General features: G+C 38.6%; 2 protein-coding genes across 2 annotated transcripts; both read left to right on the top strand.

The window, feature by feature from the left end:
• The first annotated feature begins 877 nt into the window (after positions 1-877).
• il11b (interleukin 11b) lies at positions 878-12,025 on the top strand. Its single transcript, XM_085149105.1, has 5 exons — positions 878-1,064; positions 8,673-8,833; positions 9,298-9,393; positions 9,501-9,668; positions 10,220-12,025. The coding sequence occupies exons 1-5, from the start codon at positions 1,058-1,060 to the stop codon at positions 10,388-10,390; spliced, it is 603 nt and encodes a 200-aa protein (XP_085005231.1). The 5' UTR covers positions 878-1,057; the 3' UTR covers positions 10,391-12,025.
• Positions 12,026-15,018: 2,993 nt separating this feature from the next.
• LOC146492713 (serine/threonine-protein kinase SBK2) lies at positions 15,019-22,075 on the top strand. The gene is made up of 5 exons (XM_085147947.1): positions 15,019-15,505; positions 19,335-19,479; positions 19,563-19,765; positions 19,874-20,035; positions 20,227-22,075. Exons 1-5 carry the CDS (start codon positions 15,500-15,502, stop codon positions 20,848-20,850), a joined length of 1,140 nt encoding a protein of 379 aa, XP_085004073.1. The 5' UTR covers positions 15,019-15,499; the 3' UTR covers positions 20,851-22,075.
• The last annotated feature ends 1,424 nt before the right edge of the window (positions 22,076-23,499 follow it).

Genomic DNA, 23,499 nt, shown 5'->3' with positions numbered 1-23,499 from the left:
TTTGGTCTCCACCACCTCACACGAAAAAGCTGCTAATGATGAACATTTTACATTTTGTGTCATAATCATTTTCCATAATCAAATAGGTGCTTTAATCGGCTTACAAACAAAATGATTAAATCTGAACATTTCCATCACTACACTACAGAGATGACTTTCAGCAGGGGGAACTGACATGATCCCTTTGATACGCAAACTAGCAACTCTGAAGAAATTCATTAGTACAGCCTCAGCTCTTTTTTAATTTTTTTTTAAACCCAGGCAGGAGATTATTAACGAAATGACAATAAAAGATCATCTTTTTCCAAACTTTTGAAATTCCAGAAAATCAAATACAAAGAAAAGTGTCAGAAACAGAAGTGAGATTTCCTCCTTTATGAGTATTACTTTCTATTATCTGGGAATAGTATTGACTTAACTCCTGGCACGAAGCTACACTCGCTCTTCATCTCCTCATGTTTTTCACCTTCTCTACATTTATTATTAATGGTCAACGCTGCTGGGATGTGGTCACGCTGTTTGCGCTACTTACTCCTGCAAGTATCACCATATCCTCTTTTATTTAATACGTTGTTGTACAAATTATATTTTGATTTAAAGCCACTTTCATTCCTACAGAGTTTACATTTACTTTCTTAAATCTCTTTCAGTGTTTTGCAAACTGAGTTTTATTTTCTAAACTTAATGTAGTTAAAATAAGAAAGTGAGGTGATGACATAAGAGTGGAGAGAAAGAGAGAGAGGAGGAAAGGAAAATTGCTCAATCTGGTATTTTCTGCTTTTTTTTTAATTTATCATTTCCTCCATTTAGAATCACCTCAACAAACAAAGAAATTTGAAGCTTTTTCAGATAAAGGGGGGGGTTAAGAGGAGGGGTGGTTGGCCAGCGTGGGTGTGATGCCTAAATGGCGACGATGGCTGATGACTCAGGTGATGTGTCATGCTCTATGCTATAAAAGGGAACTTTTACATTTGTCCACACAAACACAATCACTCACACGTACTGTACTCACACTGGACTCGGAGGAAGGTTTGTTTACTACGGCAGGAGCAGAAACATGAAATGTAAGTTGGTCTAAGTTACTTTTTAAAGAAAGAGGGGGAGGTGTGAGTGACTGTGAGAGTGAATGTTTGTGTGAAGAAGGGGGGCTTTGCTGCACGTGGTCTCCTACTTTTACTTTTAGCCTAAAGGAAGTGGAGAGAGGGAGGCAATGAATGGATGGATGGATGATTAAATCTCGGGCAGTCTGTGGCTGAAATTAAACTCAAAGTGATATTTGAAGTGCTTAAATGTTTAATTTGAACTCTAGAAATCAGCCACTGTTTAGTTTCAGGTTGGGCTGTGATTGGCTGGTGCTGTGTGTGTGTCAGTGTGCATGTCTTTGTGTCTTAGGGGTTTCCCGGGTTGTTCGAGCTGGTTAAAAAGTAGATCCTTGGATTAAAAACAGGTAACCACAGATAAATGTGAAAAGTAAAGTTGCTTAAGTACACAAGGACTTTAAGCTGAATGGGCTTAGGGTATTAAAAGTGTTGTAGAAAGTAGCATTTGTTTGGCTAAAATAACAACCTACTCTTTAATGCTGACACATGAATTTACAGGCAACTGCTCTGTAATGTAACTGCTCAAGGTTGTATAAAATGTAACTACTCAGGTAAAGTAGAGGTATTTAAAATAGTACTGCATGAATGTGTTTAGTTAGTTTTTGCTCAGTTATAAAACTGTGCTGTGTAGGATCAAAGTGAAGTAAAATAACTTCACATTATGGTGCTGTTTTAGTGTTTTACAGAGGCAATCATCACGTCAACACAGCGTATGAAAGTCATAAATTGTTGTTGTTGCTTAGCCGAGAGATTTGGCAACACTACACGTGGACTTCCTAGTTTCTGACAGCAACAGGAATGAATGGCTGCGTAACTGGCGCACATATTTATGAATGAAAAGGAAGCTGTGGTCACTGGGCAGTGAAGGTGGGCTCTGTGGTTTTCCTTTGTAGTCAGCAGAAAAAACAAAAAAACGTTTTGACAGTTTTACTGACATGAAAACACCACTTTTCCTTTGCTTTCACACAGTCGTCTGGAGGTAATCAGTCACAGTGACAGGAGGAAAAATAACTTTAGTTGCGCGGTCATCTCAGGTTTATAACATTAAAAGCTGGAGTCGTTTTAAAGAACTGAGCCTGTGTTAACTGTATTCTCTTTATCTGTGCTTTGGGAATGATATTTCCTTGATGCTCATCCAATCAGTTTGGTATTGCATGACACTCTTACTAAGTCAAAAACTACTGGATCATCAACTAACTATGAAAACATGATGACTAGTAACAAAAACAGGAGCCGTGAGGCACCCAGAGTCTGTTTATCCAAAGGTTGTGAAAGCTACTAGTCAGGTCATCAGACAGTGATGTCATCATTGCACATCACCAGCATTTACTGTAATGTAATTTGCAGACTCACTATAAGGGGCCTGAACCCTGATTCTGCTGTGGAGTGAGTCAGCTCATATACCAGCTTGCCCAAGTGGACAAAAATGGTACTGCAACTCATCCACTCCAATTTTTTTTTTAAACCTCAATATAAACAACCTCAATATTTATCCATTATGGTCCAAAGCTTCTTGGGAGATTTCAAGCTTGGCTATGATTATTTTTTTTATAATGTTGTAGTGAGTATGAGTCATTTTAAGGAATAGGTTTCCCCTTGTTATGCTACATAAATGGATTAGCTGTATGGGGCAGAGCAAAGATTAATTCCAGTGAAGTCTGTACATAGCTACATACTGGAGTGATGTCACCCTGTCAGTAAACAGGATGCTGCAGGAATTGAAACTGCACACAGTCATGCTCTGCAATTTGAAAAACAAAGTAAAATAAATGTTTGGCTAATTTAATATTATTAAGAATTGTTAATTAAATCAATGCAACTTATATTTAAGAATTTTTTTCTTCCCCCTATTTAGCTTATTTTTATAGCATGAAAATCAGCAATATTTTGACATTTACATGCTTTTGTTCATGTCAGGTTTGGATAGATTCAACAATTTAGTGCTGCAAGAACCTCACAAGTTATGTATATGCTACGCAATAAACCAATCAGCCACAATGACATGGCACATCTGTTAGGCCGGCAGAGTGGCATTTTCAGCACACTTCCTGTTGCATTTCTGTGTAACAGTAATTTGAAACTGGGCTTACGTAAATTTCTATTGAACTTTTGTACTTTCCAGGATGCTAGAGCGTAATCCTACCAGCAGGACTCATGCCCTTCTTCTCTTTGGCTTTTCTTGGGTCAAACAATTTCTTTCTTCTAGTTTCAACTCTGCACTTGTAGCTCTGTAAAATTGTACCTATAAAAAGAAGTTTAGGCAAACAGACGCTGAAGTTCAAATCCCGAATGATCCAGAGTGACTGAACTTACACCTCACTTTGTAAGTGCAACTTTCACACTCTTGTAACTCTACTCCAGGTCTCCACCTCCACTCCCTAAAAGGAAGTATGTGGCTTGTAAATAGTAAACACTTTTGGATTGTTAAAGTGTAAAGCTTTTTAGAGGAGTCAGGTTATAATTTTATAGGGTTTGTCACCTTAGGGTGCCACCTTTTAGACTACATAATCATTTGATTCACTGTTAATATAAAATTATATATTTATGTTTATCTGAAGCATCCAAAGTGTTTTTTATTTTAGTTTTGGTAAAAAAACGTATAAACACGTTCTTAGTGCTGTCACTCTGCTCCTGAAACAAGCTGTTTGAAAGCCAAACGTCACACTTCAGCTATTACAAAGTTACCATTTTCTTGTTTATTTGATGGTTTTGGAGAAAGATGACAGAGCTCCTCCCGCCACTCAGGCTTTACACTTTATTCACTGGACGGTCTTCAAAGTAAAAGAAGAGCAAATAAGAAGAAATAAGGCGCTCAGTGTGTCAGAGAGAAAACACAGGAAACTCCAGTGTTTGTTTGCCTGACTCGGCAAGAAAAGAGCGCACGAACGCGATCGGAAACGGTGGAAGCTTGTGATTATGTGAGAGCTCGCATGTGCGTGTGTTGATGTTTCGTGCGTGGGTAAACGAGCGCTGATGAAATGACCTGTTAAACACATTAAAGGTGGCCCATTCACTCTGCTTCTTAAGCAACTTTGTTCTGTGCCGTTATGCTGTCGCAGCTGTTTACTCTGCCAAATACATGAGTGTACGCAGCACTGCTGGAGGATGTTTTTCTTAGTGTGACAGTTGGGTTTTGCTGATGGCTTTTTCAGTAATTTTCCAATAACTAAATGAAGCATTTTGAGCTCTTCACTAACTGAAAATCATTTTAACATGAAGCCTGCTGTTGCATTCACTGCTCGTACTTTTGTTATTAACTATTTAGTGTTTGAATCTTGTTCAACACTGAATCCAAAAACTACGTTGTTCTTACAATCAAGCCACGAGGTTTTGTGCTGTCGGGAAAATTGAGGATAAGTGAAGAGCAGACAGCAATATTTTTGTCTGGTGGTCGATGTCTGACTCATATCAGTATTAAATTGTTCTCTGATGCAGTATTTTAGCTCTGTAACAAGATCCAGACATGAATGCTGATGACGGAAAAATATTGTTTCCCAGCTCTTCTTGACCCCCTGTGCATTTAATACTAAGCACTCGTAACAGGAACAAACAGATGAAGAGTGAAAGAGCAAAACTCTTTATAGTGAGATTTTTAAGAAGAAAAGAAAGTTATTGACTTGTTAGATGAAGAAGGTGTGTCATGGTGGGGGTGTGGGGTTTTACATTACTCATCAATTTCAGTTACATTAATTAACAAACAGCTCTATTGTTTGTTAATTAATAGTCACATTGCGAATGTAAAAGTACATCTCACCAGATGCGTTGATTTAACAGCCATCTTTTGTTTCAGCATTATGACACTGGTGCCCTCAGTGACTCAGCTTCCATCCATCCATTAGTAAACACTTATTTGGATCATGGGAGGTTTGCGTATTATCTAAGCTTTCTTTAGCTAAAACACTGAGTACATGTTCCCAGACCAACAAAGGGCCATATGGATGTGATCTTGGTGAATTTAATTTGGACTAAGACCAAGTGCTATCTTAACAAATAGGGAGAGGCTGGTTGGTTACTGGTCAGTAAGACATAAAAGTATACTACATCTTCGGGCGATCGTGGCTCAAGAGTTGGGAGTTCGCCTTGTAATCGGAAGGTTGCCGGTTCGAGCCCCGGCTTGGACAGTCTCGGTCATTGTGTCCTTGGGCAAGACACTTCACCCGTTGGTGGTGGTCAGAGGGCCCGGTGGCGCCAGTGTCCTGCAGCCTCGCCTCTGTCAGTGCGCCCCAGGGTGGCTGTGGCTACAATGTAGCTGCCATCACCAGTGTGTGAATGGTGGTTGACTGGATATGTAAAGCGCTTTGGGGCCCTTAGGGACTAGTAATACAAATACAGGCCATTTACAAGTTCATTATGAAATTTTTAGTCTTTTAGCAAATGAACACTGTTTTGTTCCACAGGCTAAACTCACAAGACAATCAAAACTCCATTAACCTACTTCGAGTTGTAGCTCAGGAGGCAGAGCAGGTCATCTATTAATCAGAAGGCTGTTAGTGGTTTGATAGCTGCTCCAGTCTGCATGCGAAATCATCCTTGGGCAAGATGCTGAAGTTGCTCTCCAATGCATTTATTGGAGGGTGAATGTTAAATAGAGAGCATTCAGAGCTAGAAAAAGGCCCCAAATTATCATATAGCATTGCTGGGTTTAGTAACTAAAAAGTGGAGGATAGAATTCACATTGTAATCACATTACTGTAACATTTAAAGTCACAGCTCAGCACTATTTATCAAAATTCCGGGAATACGTCTGTCTGGCTGCTGACCTTCTGCTTTCCTGCCGTTTCCTGATCAGCCAAAGTCACGAGATGGAATCTGACTTCCAAAGAATAATGTCGGACCAAAGGTCACCAGCAAATTAGATCAAGGTTGAAACGTATCTTCCAGCGACAGCAGCTAGAATAAAGCTAATATATAGAAATATAGAAAGAAAAACTATAGAAGCAAAAATGGAAGAAATAAAACCTAAAATATAGGGAAGAAAATAAGTAGAAACATTTAATAAATGTTCACCTTTACTGAACTGTGTAAAATAATTTAAATATTCAAGTCGTTTTAATTTTAAATGGATGAAACATCACAAAAACTTCACTTTGTTTTCTTAGGTAAACGATTACCCTTTTTACCTCATTGTTGACCTCAAATCTTAGCCCATAAAGCATACTGCCCCGAGTGCCTGAGTGGCAGTAAAAGTGTTTCAAGTGCTCCGACACTCATAACAAAGTGGATGTTTTCCCTCTAAAAAGCGCAGCCCGGGGCATCTGCCCAGTGATGTCACCGCCAAGAGATTAATCTGAGTCAGACCTCTGCGCCAGCTCCCTTCTCCTTTTCCAACAAGAGGCCCAGAGCAGGCTGGGGGGAAAAAAGCCCACAGCATACCTCTCATTCCTTATCCCTGATCTAACACTAACGGACAGTTCATTTCTTTGTTGCTCTGCATAATGGGATTTCTGAAGTTACAAAGACCTGCAGACATGAACTAATCTTGATTTTGGGGTTACTCCTTTCAGTTACGATGAAAAGAAGTTTATGAAATAGAGACAAAACAAACTACAGAAGACTCGTTGCAATTATTCATTCTCAAACAGATAACATCTGGGTGGTTCTTCTTTCCAGGGATTAACTAAGCACAGTAGGAGGTATTCAGTCACGGAGGTCCAGTCCATCAGACTTAATTTTTTTTTTATTGTTCATACGTAAACATTAAATGGGATGGCCGTAAAATATAAACACTGTGCTGCTTCTATGACATATCTAAAGTACCCCTCAGCTTTATAGTTCAGTTTGGTGTTCTTGATTAATTGCCTGTTGTTTTACAGCCCTCAACCTTTGCTTCATTAACCTAAATGGGGCAGCAGGAGGTAGCTGTGACTCGTGAAAAACTGGGGGGGAAAGGTGTTTGAATAGAGTTTACATAGTTAAGCATTTAGCAGCCAAAGAGACAGATAATTTCCCCAGAAACCGGTGGAGACCAAAACCAGAGCTACAACAAGGTATTGATGGAAAATGGCAAATCTGGCATTAATGTGTCATTAGGCAACTGCCAAATTCAGCAAAACAACTTTGTATGATAGTAAAAAGGCAAACTCATAGTTTCTGTTTCCAAAGTGGTCAGTGTAGCCATTCAGCCTAAAATAAGAGACTGTGGTACTGGATACAAAGTATCATTTGCTGTGAGTTGAGTAGAATGTTTTTTAACAGTCTTATAGACAAATCAGCTGTAGTCGTCTTGCTTTTTGTATTGGGTTTATGTCCGTATGGGCTAATCAGTGGTTGCTGCTATAACTTTGTTTGCATTCTCTACATTTAACCTGAAAGCATAATATTGGCGCCTTGGCCGGAGCCTTTTCCACAGACGCGTCCTTCTTTTAAGTCCTGTGAACAATTCACACCTGGGATAAAGATAAGTGAAGGACACGGGACGGAGACTTTCACATGTATGAACGTGGCCGTGGAGTAAGATCATAGAAATAAATTTCTTCAATAGCGCCTTGAGGCGACTTTTGTTGTGATTTGGCGCTATATAAATAAAATTGAATTGAATTGAATTGAATAATATCAGCAAGTATGAGCTAAAATTTCCTTTTAAGGTACTCATCCATTCATGTTTGACTGCTTCAAAAAGAATTGCTGGGAAAAGACAGCGACCACTTGAAGCCATTTGAAGCTGCAGTTTGTGCTGATGTTGTTCCCCGGTGACACTTCTGAGATGTGATTTACCTGAAACAGCATCTGAAATTTAAAAAAAAATGAAAAGACTTTATGCAGGTCAAATAAAAACAGTGTTATGAAAAATGTCAGCTAACCTGTTAACATGCTGCTTGTGTTTCTGGGAAACACCGGCTATCACTTTGCAGAAAATTTTCTCCTTCCTCCTGTCACACACCCACACGCCTTCAGCACTAAATGCTAACAGTGACCTGCTTTAGTGTCTAAACCACCGTCCATGCTTGTTTTATCTCGTATCTGAGCTCCTGCTCTTATCTGATTTCTTCGAATTACTGTTTATGTCTGGATCTGATATCTGAGGGTGTGAGGTTTGATTTTTTTTGTTTGTTTGTTTGTTCGTTAGATCTGATCTCCAACAAACGCTTTGGTGTTAATGCTAGCATGTACCTACAGTTGCATCAGATTGATGGTGTAATAGTTCCTAAGTGCCGTGACAAATGCAGCTGCCTCAGGATTAATCTTGTGGGTCATGTGGTCCAGATTTAGGCTGGAAATGAAAACAAGTTTCCATGTAGCTCTGTGGTTTCTCTATCTGATTCAGAAGCAGCACGTCTGGGTCGCAGAGAGGGGAAGAGGTTGAGCTGTGATACTTTCTGCTGCAACATGAATGCAGCCCAGTAGCCACCTGTTATGAGACTGTGTGTGTGTGTGTGTGTGTGTGTGTGTGTGTGTGCAGCTGGGAGCAGCATCAGCTGAATGTTACTCAGCTCGATCCTTTGCCTTGAATAAATGCGGAGCTGGTGTTTTTATGTGGCTGATTGTGTTTTGATGAGGCGAAAGGCCACAGAACCTAATGAAATACACAAGATTGTAACGTATTATTTTGATCCTTTTTTCTTGTCTTTGCAGTTTTCCATGACGCCACCTCTTTTCTTCTCTACCTGGTAATACTGGCTGAGCTATTCGTCCATTCGTCGTCCCGTCCCACCCCTTGTCCGTACAGCGTGTTTGAACCAATGATTCATCAGTTGGACAAGATCATCGCCTCCTCCAAAAAACTCCACGGTTTGGTAAGATTTAACTTTACACTTCCTGTGCCAGATCCATGTTGGCTTTTCTGTCTGAGAACCTTTTTTTTTGTTTCAAAACTTGTTGTTATTAGGTCAAAATAAATCAGATCTTTCCTCACTGACTGAAAACTGGACTCCAACTAAGAAATAGAAAAATTTGAGGCGATACACTCGAGCACAAACTTTGTAGGAGTGTTCGTGCAAAAGGCTTGTAAAATGTCTCGGTAAATGAGAGAATTGGCTGTGCGCTTTTCAATAAAGCAAGTGAAAAATTAGTCATTTAAAGAACATAGTAAATCACCAAAAGTGAAAGTGCATAACTGTAAACTGAAAGCTTGAAAAATGTCTTATTTGATTCAAGTAAGCATTTGAGTTTATGTTTAATAATTAAAAATCCTGTATAATAAGTATTATAAGGAAATGTGGTTATGTTTTAAACCTCCGTTTTCGCTATATTTTAACAGCCAGAAGCCGACCTTGTGACCTTCATGGACGTAGAACACAAACTGGACGGTCTTCCTGTAATAAAACACACTGCTGCCCATCTAAGCTCGTTGAAGGTAATCATCCAGCTTCTCCTATCAGTGATTTAAACGGTCGAAATGCACTGAAATGCATCGAAGTTTAAAAGATATTCACTTAATTTGTCGCCTTAACATCTCCGCAGGTTAACGAGTCTCTCTCTCAGCTCTACGTGTACGCCGAGTCCTTCAGGCTGCACACCAAGTGGTTGAAAACTGCACAAGTAAATGTCAGTGTGCCCTTTCAGGCAGCTGAGGGCGCCAGCAACCACCTCGAGCAATTGTCCGATCTCACCAAAAAATTTCTAGAAAAGGTGAGAGCAACAGTATGGCTTGATTTTACTGAGTTTGCTTGTTTTTAGAAAGAAAATCCACTGAAAATGACACACAAGAGATTTCTTACACTTTAATTTAATATTAACTTTAACTGAAAACTGATACTGTTGATATTAGAGCAAAAAGTAAATTAAGGAATAAGGCTACAAAATGTAAAAGATAGTGTTTGACTTAACAATGTAAAACTTTAACTTTTGATTTTTAGTTTTTTTGTGTTGTTTTTGACCACATAGTCATTACATAATGTAATCACCATCTAGGTTAAAAAAATAAAAGAATAAAGACTAAATTCATTGGTGACTAAACAATCTTACTCTTTTTTCCTGTCTCTCAAAGAAAGCAATGACCAAAATATAGATTAACAAAAGGAAACAAACAAATTAAGAACAGACATTTAATCATTCAACTCCACAGCTAAATGTATTCATTCCAATTAAAACTCATCCAGAGAGTGAAGAGAAAACAATCAGTTTTTGTGCTTTCTCAGATTCAACAAATGACTTTTGTCTCTTTTTCTTTCCATCTTCAGATCGGTGAACAAGTTCCTGAGACGGCGTCTCCCTCCCTCCCGGTCGTCTCCACAGCCTTCGAGGCTCTCAGGTTCTCTGTAGAGATCTCAGACCGGCTACAAGTCTTCTGTCACTGGTCAAAAAGAATCTTACGGCAACTCCAGAGACGATCCCCCTGTCCAAAACATTAAACTCAAGCCTCCAAGACAAAACTAGTATGTGATGTCTTCCTACACAACCACTGTCACATTTTATGATTTTCCCTTCAGCATTTGAGCTGGACTAAAAAATATTGAATATCTGATATCATATTGTGGCAGGATATGATATTTAATTTTCCATTACTCTGAAATTTTTCATATTTGATTGAGGTCCATGATACAGAACTTTGAGTTAAACGTCTCAACAGTGATGGGGTAATAGATGTCGATGTCTCCCTTGAGATGAACGGTCTTGACGTCTTGTCTGTATTTTGTTTATTTGTTTAAAATTCAGTTACTTCACTTTAGTTTATTTTTAACAAATGCCTTTAATACTGCAACTCCCAGCTGGACTAAACTTTGTGTTTTGTGCTAATAAGTCAGTTTTAGCCTGCTAACATGCTAATCTGAGAAACATTGTAAATCTGCTAGCACCAGAATGTACTGTCGTTGTTATTGTGAGCACTCTTAAATAGCCACTGTAGTTCAAGTACAGCCTTACGAAGCTACTAGCATGTCAGAAGTGGTGAGTAGAGAGTAGAGCTACAGAAAAAGTTCAAAAAAATGCAAGATAAAGGTTTCAGCATTTTTAAAATTAGAGAAATCTTACTGGATTATTGGGATTTTCTTTATGCTGCCTGTCATTAAGAAAAGGAAACGGAATGTACTGTACGTTAATGTAATTTGCTATTTATAAGAAAATACGTGTATGTCACAGTTTACATGTCGCCTTTGAAAATGTATTGTATTGATGCACTGTGCTAAGGTACTGTCACCCGTGACCTTTACTCCCTCTCAGACTGTTTACACTCACAGTGCCTGCAGTTCGTGTTTTTTTTATTGTTATTTTCGGTACATAATTAGGTTACTATTTATAAGCTTTTATATTATGTATTTGTATGTCAGTTTAGCTGCAAATGCAGGCATCTGCAGCTAAACATTTTTCTATGTCAAAGTATTTTGTAATATTTAATAATAATATCTATTATCATTCTATAAACCATCATATTGCTATTTATATATTTGTATGTCTTGTTTTACAGTCATTAATAAAACTGCCTTAGAAACTGATGTAAGTGCTCAGTGTGATACTTTTGGTGTGTGTGTGTGTGTGTTTGTTTTTTAAATATAATTACATTAAAGACATTTTTAATTATTTACTTTAACATTTGCTCCTCACTTGTTAGAAAAACCTCAGCACTGGTGTTTTTAATAGTTTTGATCATCACAATCTCCTGTGTTAAGTTCAGTATATTTTTGAGTGCACGATGCAGGAAACAGAAGTACAAACATAATGGGAGAGTTTATTACTGATTGTACAAACCAAACACAAAATCCAAAATTGTTGAGTCCATGAAGGCGTGATGAACAAACCATCAGGGAATCCAAAGATCCAAAAAGGAGCTTGACACCGGAAACACAGAGATGACATTTTTATATTTTGGCTGCTTTGACACAGTAATTTCCCAACCTTTGAGTAAGATAAAGCATATCTCTATTTTAACTGAGACCATAAACTCATTAGGAATCTTCACTGAGTTGTAAGTCAAAAGTAATTTGATGTTATAAGAGTCGCCCCCTGCTGGCTATTAGAAGAAATGCAGGGCACTTTAGCATTGACTTCCCTTTTTATTTATATATATATATATATATATATATATATATATATGAGAGAGAGAGAGAGAGAGAGAGAGAGATAGATATCTATATATATAGAGATATATATAGATATCTATATATAGAGAGATATAGATATAGATATATATATAGATATATATATATCTATATATAGAGATAGAGATAGATAGATAGATATCTATATATAGAGATAGAGATAGATAGATATCTATATGTATAGAGATATAGAGATAGATAGATAGATAGATATCTATATATAGAGAGATATAGATATATATAGATATATATATAGATATATATATATCTATATAGATATATAGATAGATATAGATATATATATAGATATATATATCTATATAGATATATAGATAGATATATATATATATAGAGAGAGAGAGAGAGAGATAGAGATAGAAATATAGATAGATAGATATCTATATCTCTATATATATAGATATATATCTATATATATATAGATATATATCTGCTGAAACCCAAAATGGAACATGGTTTTATACAGCTTTTCCCCCTAAAGCTGAATAAATACACCCAGCTTCTTGAGTAGAAAACACAAACATGCCACACATGTCAGTGGAACGCTAAAACTTTTAAATAGCAGGGGTAAAAGTGCCCACACAAGTCCGGGTGACACATGAGGGGAATGTACCGACTGCCACTGTCCAGCTGCGACCTGTAACCCTGAACTGAAGTGACACCGTGTTGCTTGCATAATGAGGATTGCATATGAGCGTGTTGACATGTAGGCGCAGACAGATGATCTCACCCACAGACAGACTTTCACTGTAACTAATATGAGGCCTCCAGAGGAACACTGCAGTTGTCCAGTATGTGTGGACTGTGGTGGTAGCAGCTGAGAGCAGGATCAGTGAAATCACAAGGGGTCCGGGTGTTACAGGAGAATCCTTTCACTGGATATAGAGCTAGAGAGGGTTGAAGAAAGGCGTGACTGTATGTGTATGATGTGTGCTAATGTGTTGACTTTGTGACCAACGGGGCAACAAGGGACCAGCAGAGGAGGGAATAACCAAAACAACAATATGCTGATTAAAAATAGTTTTCGTTGTATTGGTACCATTAAAAAATATGACACCAATGTTCAGTTTGGTTCAGTTCCTCATAGATTACTAAGATTACTATGCTCTTCATCTCGGTGCCAGAGGACACTTCACTGGTGTTTACAAGTCAATGTTCAGAGCAGCTGGTGAACATTTAAGATGACAGAGAAAAAAGAAAAAGAGGAACATAAAAGACATGCTGATCATGCTACAGATTAGAAACAGGCTGAATAAAGATTCTTCAGCTTCTTTTGAATGACACTTGTTGATTTAAAATCACAAAGCCCCACGAGCTAAGCAATTTCAAATATTTGGGTCATTATAGGAATGTAGTCTCATATGTTCCATGTCCTCTGCTTCACCACATCTGCACAAGAAGAGTAGACCACAGTTACGTGTGGGAGCTGAAAACAACCCAATACATTACTGTAAGTGCAATAAATGCTTCCCAGTGAGCGCTGAACCTAACATGACTGCATGAGGAAAAGAATCCAACCGTCGACTACATTTTCCTTTGAGAGCAACAGATTTTTGTGGGGGTTTGTACTTTCTCCTTCCATGCTCTTCCAAGCTAGGGTTTCTTTTTGAAAGTATGCATGTCTACCATTGTTAGGTGGCGCTGAGGTGTGGTGTAGAAAGCATTGAAAAACACACCACTCAAGCTTTGGTATTCAAAATAAATAACAGATCTCAGATATCTGCATTCCAGTCACAGCAGTAATACATTTTTATCAGACTGAGATTTTTTCTTTGACTTGATCACCTATCCATTTTCTTAACCATTTATCCAGCTATCCAGGACTATACCCTGGATCCAGACTAATTCCATTGTCCTTTGCTGCAGCTGTCTATTGTCAAACCACCAGTGTTGGGGAGTAACGGAATACATGTACCGCCATTACGTATTTAAAATACAAAATATGAGTAACTGTATTCCGTTACAGTTACCGTTTAAAAAGGTGGTATTTAGAATACAGTTACTTTGTTGAAATAAATGGATTACACGGCGGTACTTCCCTGTTTCATATTGTGGCGGGTCAGGCCTGTTTGGGTTTTGTTTGACAGCTACGTTCTGTTGTTCCAGGTGGCAGCGTTACGGTTGCCATGGTTACAGGGTGACGCTCTCTCTGTGCGTGTTTCCTGGGTGAGAGAGCGCCTTTTTGTTGGTGGTGGTGTGCTAAGCTAATAGGCAGAATGCTACAGGTATAGCTTTAAAGAATGTAGCCTGATGGGCAGTGTAGTCCGTGCTGCAGGGAGAATGGACTGCTGTACCCGTTATGTGTCTGTGAGCGAGGGAGGGAGAAAAAGGAAAAGTACGAGCTGTCATCGAGCAAAAGAAGAGTGCCTGACGAGCCCAGTTGTAAGTAAGCTATTAAGACTCGACTGTACACCGTGTTCGTGTTTTCCTCCAAAAACAATAACTTCCGTTGGAGCAGCCTTTCAACGCCTCTCTCTGTCTCTCGCTAGCAAAGTTGAAGTAAAGTAAAGCTAGTTTTCGGCTACGAGCCAACACAGAACCCACCGTATTAGCCAGAGGTCCCTTTACTACAGTTCGGAGCCGCGGACCTTCAGTAACAGTAATAAATCACAGCAATAGTACATTTACGTAGTTGTAAACAGCATGATAATATATTAAGTAATCCAAAGTATTCAGAATACGTTACTCTCATTGAGTAACGTAACGGAATACGTTACAGAATACATTTTGGGGCATGTATTCTGTAATCTGTAATGGAATACATTTTAAAAGTAACCTTCCCAACACTGCAAACCACCAACATTTATTCTTTAGCAGAGAACAAAAGCCATTTAAGATGTGTCATACCTTTTACAAATTTCTGTTTTTTTTACTTTATTTTTATGACAATGTGCCCTAAAGATTATTTTATAGAGAGTCATGTGCCACTTATGGATTGTTAACTGCTTTTAAGTCAATTTTGAAATTATTCACAATTGTAAAATGTGTGAAATGTTCAACAGAGATAACTGGTCCAAAACGCAGGTCAACTGAACTCAAAACCCAAATAATGACAGGTTGGAGGTAACATACGGTCTTCTGCACAGACAAACATGCATGACACCCTTCAGGATCCGCCTTTCACTGCAATAAGAGAGGACACGAGGAGGCGGGGAGGTGAGGACAGATCACTTTGGGATAAAGGTTGTAGCAGCAGCAGCCACGAAAGCCTCTCGCAATCCAGTCGAAGGGTTTTCCTGACTGAGTGCAGACTACAACCAAACTCTGCCTGCTGCGACAACTCTGCATTTTGGTGCGGTGGGTGGAAAGAAGACTCGGCGTGGAGGCTCTACCAGCTGGTGCACCTGCTAAATGAAGAGGTGAACGTAGCTTTGGATCACCGACTTTGAACTGAACAACTGCAGCAACATGACGGTAAGTCAGAGCCGGAGAAGTATCCTGTGTAACAAGGACAGTTATTCTCAAAGGAGACATTTTAATTATTGATTTGTCCTAACCTGGACCAATCAAACCCAAATTACCTCTGGAAAACTTAATTTAAAAAATACACTGGCTCATCCAATCATTTAAAAAAATTAAATAAAATAATTTAAATAGAGTAACTGGATACAATGCACACTGCACTCACAGTGTATGTGCATTAATATGTCGAGCCCATCAAACTTGGCCCAATTACAGTTGAGAATTTTAAAGAAAATATATTTAATTACTAAGAATTTGGAACCATTAGAAATTCATTAGGACCATGTAAACTATAAAAAGTGATGGTATGGTAATGGCCACATCATGTATTTTATGGCCCATTTCAGCATCAGCTGTTTCCAGTCATTGTTTTACACATGTTTTCTATTATTTGTAAATGTTGATCTACATGTGAATCATAAACCCAAATAGCTTAATTGCTAAATTAGTGCAAAATATGATTTTGGGCAGAGGTATGAGTACAACGACCACACCCATCATTCACAGCAATGCCTTTTATGGCAAACATGGTCAAAAACTGGCCAGTTCTTAACAGTTAAATCGTCTGGTGGTCAGTAAAATGTACATATAACGTGCATTTGGACAAACAGTAGTTTGTAATTGAAGTAAATATTTTGTATTACCACACAAATGCTACAAATCTTGGTACCTTAAGTAGCTTATAGGCTTAGTTTCTTCAAGATTGAAGCAGTAATCTACGAGTTTGGGAACAGACATAGAGATATACATATACTACACTCATTAAAGTATGATTATTTCACTCTATGCATCCTTTGTATGTTATTAATCTTCATGGTGTAAGATCAGTCTCTGGTTTTGCTAAGGTGAAGAAACACACAGACACATTAAAAGGCACAGAAAGGACATCTTATCGTCATAGGTGCTTTGTGGTCCCCAGAGATCCACTTTCATATAGAGGACATCACCAGGTCATTTATCTCTGAGACACATCAGTTACTACTGCTCCAGCTTTGTGTTTGTCTCATGTTACGTGGGCCCTCAGCCCGGCATCCCACTGAGGGCTGCTGGAGTTGTTCTGGTCAGGCTGAAACTGATCCTGACTTCATCTCACATCTTTCTGACCTCCGAGGGCGTCAGCCATGCTGCTCTTTAAACATCGTCTTAACGGCCTCTTTGCATTTAGTCTCACTAATGGAAAACTTTGGATTTTTCCCTGTTATCTGAGCAGGAATCATGATCCCTGCTCTTCAGTTAAACCATGTACCTTCATATTTAGAGATAAAAGAAGCATATTAAAATGTATACTGTGTGTTTTAACACAATAACAAAGATGTTATATTTTTAAAAAGTCACAAGCAATTTACTCCCTCATTTACTGATCCTGTTGCCAAAGTGCTTCCTCACAGGGTGTCTTGTCTGATTATTGGGGTTTTCTCTGTGTTTTTGTCTTTACCTTACAATATAAAGCACCTTGAGGTGACTGTTGTTGTAATTTGGAACTATTTAAGTCAAATTTAGTTAAATTGTTTATCTGACAAATTACATATAAACTGCTGCAAAGGATCAAATGGTCCTGCCATTTATCTCTGATAGTTTAGAAATCTGGGCATTACACAGACGCTCAGAGGGTTAGAGTTCAGTTTCCACACAAACCACCCAGTGGAGGCGGATTAGAGAGCATAAAATGACACCCACTGATGTTGCAACAGTTTTTATTTTTTCGTCTTTAAATTAAGATGGACTTTTGCAAGATCTCGCAAAACAAATTCGGGATCTCGCAAAACTTTTTTCGCAAAACTTTTGCGCAAAACTTTTGCGAGATCTCGCAAAAGTTGAATTCCAACAATGGCGGCAGCTACTTAGTTGTAATATTACTCTTTCTGGGTCACAAAATACACTTTTAAGATATTTTGAGGCGTAAATGTAGTTGTGTAAATGTCAGATATCTGATGTCCGTCTTAATTTTTTTTCCTCCCATGTCCCCTGCGGGACTCCGTAATTTTAGGAAGGCACTTGGAATTTTGCCAAAGTTATAATCATAATTTCTTTAAAATCGAAACTTAATGCAAACTTAATTTAGTGCAAATTATTAAAAATACGCTACATTTCTTCCCAGCTAACTTCTAATGTAATGTAACTCTTTCTTGGGGCCCTTTTATGAAATTAAAGACAAATAAGGGTGAAATTACCAGATTTTATGGGCAGAAGAATTTAGGTAGCAGATGAGCAAGTCTGTCCAAAATGATCCGAGTCATTCTTTTAGTGTGAACAAAGCCTCAGTGAAGGGTTCACGGCCTCTGTGAGCAGCACATTGACGGCTCTGAGCTGTTCACTGATGAGCTGTAATGAGCCGCTCCCTGTCTGGATGCGTATGGTGACAGTTAATCCAAACTAACCCAGGCCCGAGGGTGCCAGCTGTAGTGGAAACATCACCAGACAAAACAAAACACTGCTGTGTGTGTGACTGTGTGTGGGGATTTAACGAGGCTATTAACAGACATGTTTATACCCGGGAACGAGTATTTCAAGCATCACCATGACGACGATCATCCCTGCAATGGTGGTGTTACATTCCAAAGAGCTGCGAGGGATTCAGTTCAGAAGAGAAATATTTTAGGAAGTCAGTAGTATGATATCAATAAATAGTCTTGTCACCATCATCTGCTTACATGAAATATAAGAAACCTGCTTATTCAGCCTGCTTTTACACAGGGACATTACTTACCCAGAAATCTTATTATGCAGATTTCTCACATTCCCACCCATTAAGCTTTGCATCAACAAAGACATACAAGTAGGAGACATGACACTCATGAATAGAGATCTATGAGAGAAAATAATCCCTGCTCCCTAAGGACCCACAACCTGTTAAACAGGAACCATATTAGCCAATCATGTTGTTACACTGACACCTGTACACAGTGGAGGTTCATAGTCAGAGTATAAACACAAAAAGATATTTTTAGCTTTCTTTAGTCAACAAACTTGAAGCTTTTTTTCATTGGATTTTACCAGTCAGTCTATACTGATTTAATGTCTTGTTATCTCACCCCCCCTATTCAATTAGATGTGGGTTTTAAATTAACCACCAACACTCAATTGCAAGACTAATATAAAATGTTATCACTATGCAGGTTTCTAAGCAACCACATAATCAGGTACTCCTGAAACCTACTGAGCACTTACCCAACTTACTTTGTTGCGGTAAAGATCTTTTAATAGATTTAAGAGATTACCTGTTGATTTCTTACTAGTATTGACTGATACAAATTAATAAAGGTCATGTTGTTTTTGGCTTGTCACATAGGTTTTATACAATTTTTAGACACCTTTATACAGATTTTTGAGTGACTGATTATGGTGAGTGAGATCTAAGAAAGCTGCTTGGGATAGCCAAAGGTCTTACTGAATTTATGCCCCCCCCCCAAAAAAAAACAAACAAAAAAACAAGAAAAACAAAAGAAAAACAAACAAACAAACAAAAAAACATAAACAAAAAAACCCAAAAAAAATAATAAAAAACAAAAGAAAAACAAAAAACAAAAACAACAAAAAAAAAGAAAAAAAAAACAAAAAAAAAAAACAATAAAAAACAAAAAAACAAAAGAAAAACAAACAAAAGAAAAAACAAAAGAAAAACAAAAAACACAAAAACACAAAAAAAAAACAATAAAAAACAAAAAAAACAAAAGAAAAACAAACAAACAAAAAAAAGAAAAAAAAAACAAAAACAAAAAAAACAAAGAAACCACTGAAAGAGCATTGGTGTAATTACAGTACTCTGTGTTTATTTGTCCAGGCTGCCGCAAAACTTTTGGATGAGATGTGTCATCTGACGGCTCAGTCTCTGAACTCAATGGACACATCAGAGCACTTCAAGGTCCTGAAGCTGCTGGGTGAAGGCTCATATGGAAAAGTTATGCTGGCTGTACACAGAAAGAGAGGTGAGGAGCTAAACAAACACATTATGGCTTCAAGATCCCCTAAAAACACACCTACATCAGCACAGTATCTTTGGATCTTTCAGGCACTCCGATGGCTCTGAAGTTCTTCCCTCGTGACTCTACTTCCCTGTTCTCTTTCCTGAGGGAGTATAACCTCTCCCTGTCATTCTGTACACACCCCTCCCTGACCAGAGCTCTGGGAATAGCCTATTCCACACCATCACACTACATCTTTGCCCAGCAAGCCAGCCTCTTCGGTGATCTGTACGAAGTCATCATACCTGAGGTATAAAGATTTTAACAAAGGACTTATGATTCCTGAACAATTTGTTTTGTTAGACTTTGAAATAATTATTTTATATTTCTATCTTCTTCTTCTCCATTTGTTCTGTAGCTTGGTATGGAGGAGGACTGCTGTCAGCGGGTGGTGTCTCAACTGTGTGGTGCACTCTCCCACCTGCACTCTCTTGGTTTTGTCCACAGAGATCTCAAACCAGAAAACGTCTTCCTTTGTGACTCTGCCTGCCGCTGGGTCAAACTGGGAGACTTTGGCATGGTCAGTACGAAGGACTAAACTAACATAAATAACAATAGCATCTAGCTGGCAGGTCTATTAACAAGCTGTTCGCTAAAGCAGCCGCATATGGGTCAGATGTGTTCTGCACAAGACTTATGGCATATTTCATCTAATTTATCCATATTTGCATCCACTATCAGTTTAAATGTGGCAAATCAATATTTACCCAGGTAAAGTCCAGGGGAACCAGGATCCCAGAAGTCTGGTACAGTTCTCCTTACTGCACCCCCGAGGCTGAGATTGCTCGAGGAAACACTGACAGCAGCAATATAACTGATGGAAATGATGGCATCAAGGATGGTGAAGAGAAGAAGAAAAAGAGAGTTTGGGTTTCCGTGGAGCCAAGTACAGACAGCTGGGCGCTGGGCATCCTGACATACGCCATGCTTACCGGCAGCCACCCCTGGGCTGAAACGGCCAGCGACTGCCACTCATACCTGAAATATCAAGAGTGGTTTGAAAGAAGTAAAAGCCCCAACGATGAACTGGACATGTGGGCTGAGCCACAAACAGAGAGCCCGCAGGATCTGGATGAGGCTGGACTGGAAAAGAAGAAGCACATTCCCAAAGCTCCCCAGTTTGCATGTTTCACCCATTTGGCCTGTTCCTTTTTCCAGTCACTCCTCAACCCACGGCCACAGCTTCGTAGGCAACCTGACGAGGCTTTGAGTTACCTGGGAGGAGACTGGATGATGGAGAAAGAGAGGGTGAGGCTGGAGAAGGCGCGTAAGAAGAGTAGAGGGAAAGGAGGGATCAGAAACACGAAAGAGATGGAGGGGAGAGGAGAGCGTTAAGTTAACAAAGTCTACCAAAACTAAGCTGAAAGAGACAAATGTCTTTCTATGCTTTCTATGCAAAAGCCTCCTGGAGATCTCTTCCTGTTAAAAGGAGTTCTTCCTCCCTACTCTCGCCAAGTGCTGACTGATAGGGGATCATTGAAGTCTTCACTGTAATCACAAAGCACCTTGAGGCAACTTTTGTTGTGAATTCCCACGTTAAAAAATGAACTGAATAGAAATTAAATTTGAAAGTTGAGCACATACGATTTATATTATTCACAAGTTAATTTTGCAACTGTACATTACTGCTTTTTAAATGCTTTCTGTTTTTCTGTTGCATAGATTAACACAAAAATACTACACTATGGCGAATACTGATGTAAGCTTCTATTACATTTAACTGTGAGCCATCAGGTTGTGTAAGGGGAAGGAAGCAGGTGGTCGATGTGTAAGAAGAAGAAAAAAAATCACCTCCCACGTTTAACCTCTAAACATTAAGAAAACAACTTTGGAAAAATTCCCCTTGTTAAAACAAAACTCCATGGTTTATGGGGAATTTGCTTTCTGGGAAACTGTCGGTTAGTGAGGAAGTCTAACAGCTGCTTGATTCACGTCAAATAAATGAAAAATATTTACTTTAACCAACATTTTAAAATGACCGGTGTAGAAACAGCTGTAGGTATCGAGATTATTTGCATTAACTGGTGTGTAACTAGTCTGTTTGGTGTGTAATGATCACATGCGATAACTTCTGCAGGGCACTGCATCTATATTTGACTGAGAGTGTAATACGTCATAGCAGGCTATGAACTGTAAATAGACCGCAGCAGAGCCAAGTCATAAACACCTCTGAGGTCCACTTTAGACCACAGAGGGGGTTTTGACTGTTTGGTTTTTGGCTTTAAAAACAGTTTTCTGAAAGTAATAATATATATTAACACTTTAATAGCACTTTTATACCCTAAAATGCTTACAAAGTTTAGCTAATGTAACTCATTATTATTGTTATTAGCTATCACTAAGCTCTTGGCAGCTCATGTGTAGCATTTTATGCGCAACCAAAAGACTAATTTTGTTTCATTTTGTATTGTAAAACATTATAAAATATAAAAATTATTATACATAATAATGATAACAGTGCAATACCTTACTGAGGCTGTGTAAATACTTCTGTAGCTGTATAATGATATATTATTTATAAAGTATACTTTTAATGTAATAAAATTATTTTTATATATGACCATTTTATTTGAATGTAAGTTGTTTTACAATTATATGCATTTTTGAGGATTTTAAACATGCTGACCTAACATGTCTGATTGGATCATATCTCAGTAATGTAAGTAAGATTATATACCACACATGCACTCACAGACACACACGGTAAGGATCCGCTGGAAAGCTTCCCAATGTGTTTGCAAAAATAGGGCCCTGGTTGTAAATGTGTCGTTACAACCTTTCAGCGCCGAGTATGTGCCGCGGCCCACAGTTCTGACCCCTCAGCACCACATTGCAGCCGGATCGCACGCGGTCATACTTTCTCCTGCAGTTGCAATCAGCTGGACTTTTAACACAGGTCAGTTTCACCACAGACACAGTGAACTTCACCAAACATGGACTGACAACTGAGACAAATAATGACCGAAACACACACAACTCTTACTCAAACACACACATAGGACACAAAGGAGACCCAGTGAAAATAAAATATGACAAAAATATATAGCTGGTCATTTGTGAGTACCAAAGGTCTATGAACCTCAAGAATTGGCAGTTGGTTTTAAGTCCTTCAGGTGTTTTCAGTCCATGAAAGGTGTGAATGGATGCTCCTATTTTATCTGAAGAGCAGTGGGATCCATCAGAGTCTGACTCCATTTCTGAGGAAATTGTTGCTCATCACACTGACAGATTATTTACAAACACAAGAAAACACTTTTAACCATCAAATGAGCGATTAAACAACAAATATCCCTCGGAGAGTAAGGCGTGTATTAGGAAATCATAAAAGTCAAAAAGGTAGTAAAGGGGGCAACTTTAGGGAAAGGGAAAAATCCTCTCATGTCTGCTAATGTTCATGTTAATGCGGAATAATGTGCAGCTGGTCTAAATCTGTAGTTTGCTAAATATAACCTGGACCTGCCAAACATCTGTTTGAACAACGTTTCAGTTGAGACTAAAATAGAACTTTTGGCATTGAATGCAAATTGTTTGGAGATGAGAAAACATTGCATTCCTGCATAATGGTGTCTTTGTTTGTCTGTTTAGCTACACTGGGGTCAGGACGACTCACCGTCGTTGATGGAGCAATGCATTCTTGAATAATACTTCAAAGGAAATGTTAGGATATGTTTCTGTGAACCAAACCATGACAGACAGCAAGACATTTAGCTTAATCACAGCTTCTGCTACCGAAGAATGGATGGTGATATTTTTGAATGAGCACCACCAAAAATGTTGTGGAAGGATTTGATTGGAGCAGCTTACATGAGGAAACCCACCAACACCGCAGAGCTGAAGCTCCTGAGCAGTGATATGAGCTAAAATTCCTCATTTATTGGAATAATGAAGGTTCTGCTGCACAGGCACTGAAAGCATCATACCTGTATATTTGTTTTCCACGTCACAGATATGTTTTACCAGCTAAGTATAATATCACTGTCACGG

This window comes from Neolamprologus multifasciatus, chromosome 22 (assembly GCF_963576455.1).
Source record: "Neolamprologus multifasciatus chromosome 22, fNeoMul1.2, whole genome shotgun sequence".
Lineage (NCBI taxonomy): Eukaryota > Metazoa > Chordata > Actinopteri > Cichliformes > Cichlidae > Neolamprologus > Neolamprologus multifasciatus.
Note: the sequence above shows the minus strand (reverse complement) of the source record. Positions and strands in the feature narration are given on the sequence as shown.

What these genes read in the sequence shown, in the direction of transcription:
- il11b (XM_085149105.1), top strand. An exon ending in CCCATCTAAGCTCGTTGAAG is followed by an intron (nt 9,394 to 9,500) that starts GTAATCATCCAG and finishes ACATCTCCGCAG; the next exon opens with GTTAACGAGTCTCTCTCTCA. An exon ending in CCAAAAAATTTCTAGAAAAG is followed by an intron (nt 9,669 to 10,219) that starts GTGAGAGCAACA and finishes TTCCATCTTCAG; the next exon opens with ATCGGTGAACAAGTTCCTGA.
- LOC146492713 (XM_085147947.1), top strand. An exon ending in GGCTGTACACAGAAAGAGAG is followed by an intron (nt 19,480 to 19,562) that starts GTGAGGAGCTAA and finishes TGGATCTTTCAG; the next exon opens with GCACTCCGATGGCTCTGAAG. An exon ending in ACGAAGTCATCATACCTGAG is followed by an intron (nt 19,766 to 19,873) that starts GTATAAAGATTT and finishes TTTGTTCTGTAG; the next exon opens with CTTGGTATGGAGGAGGACTG.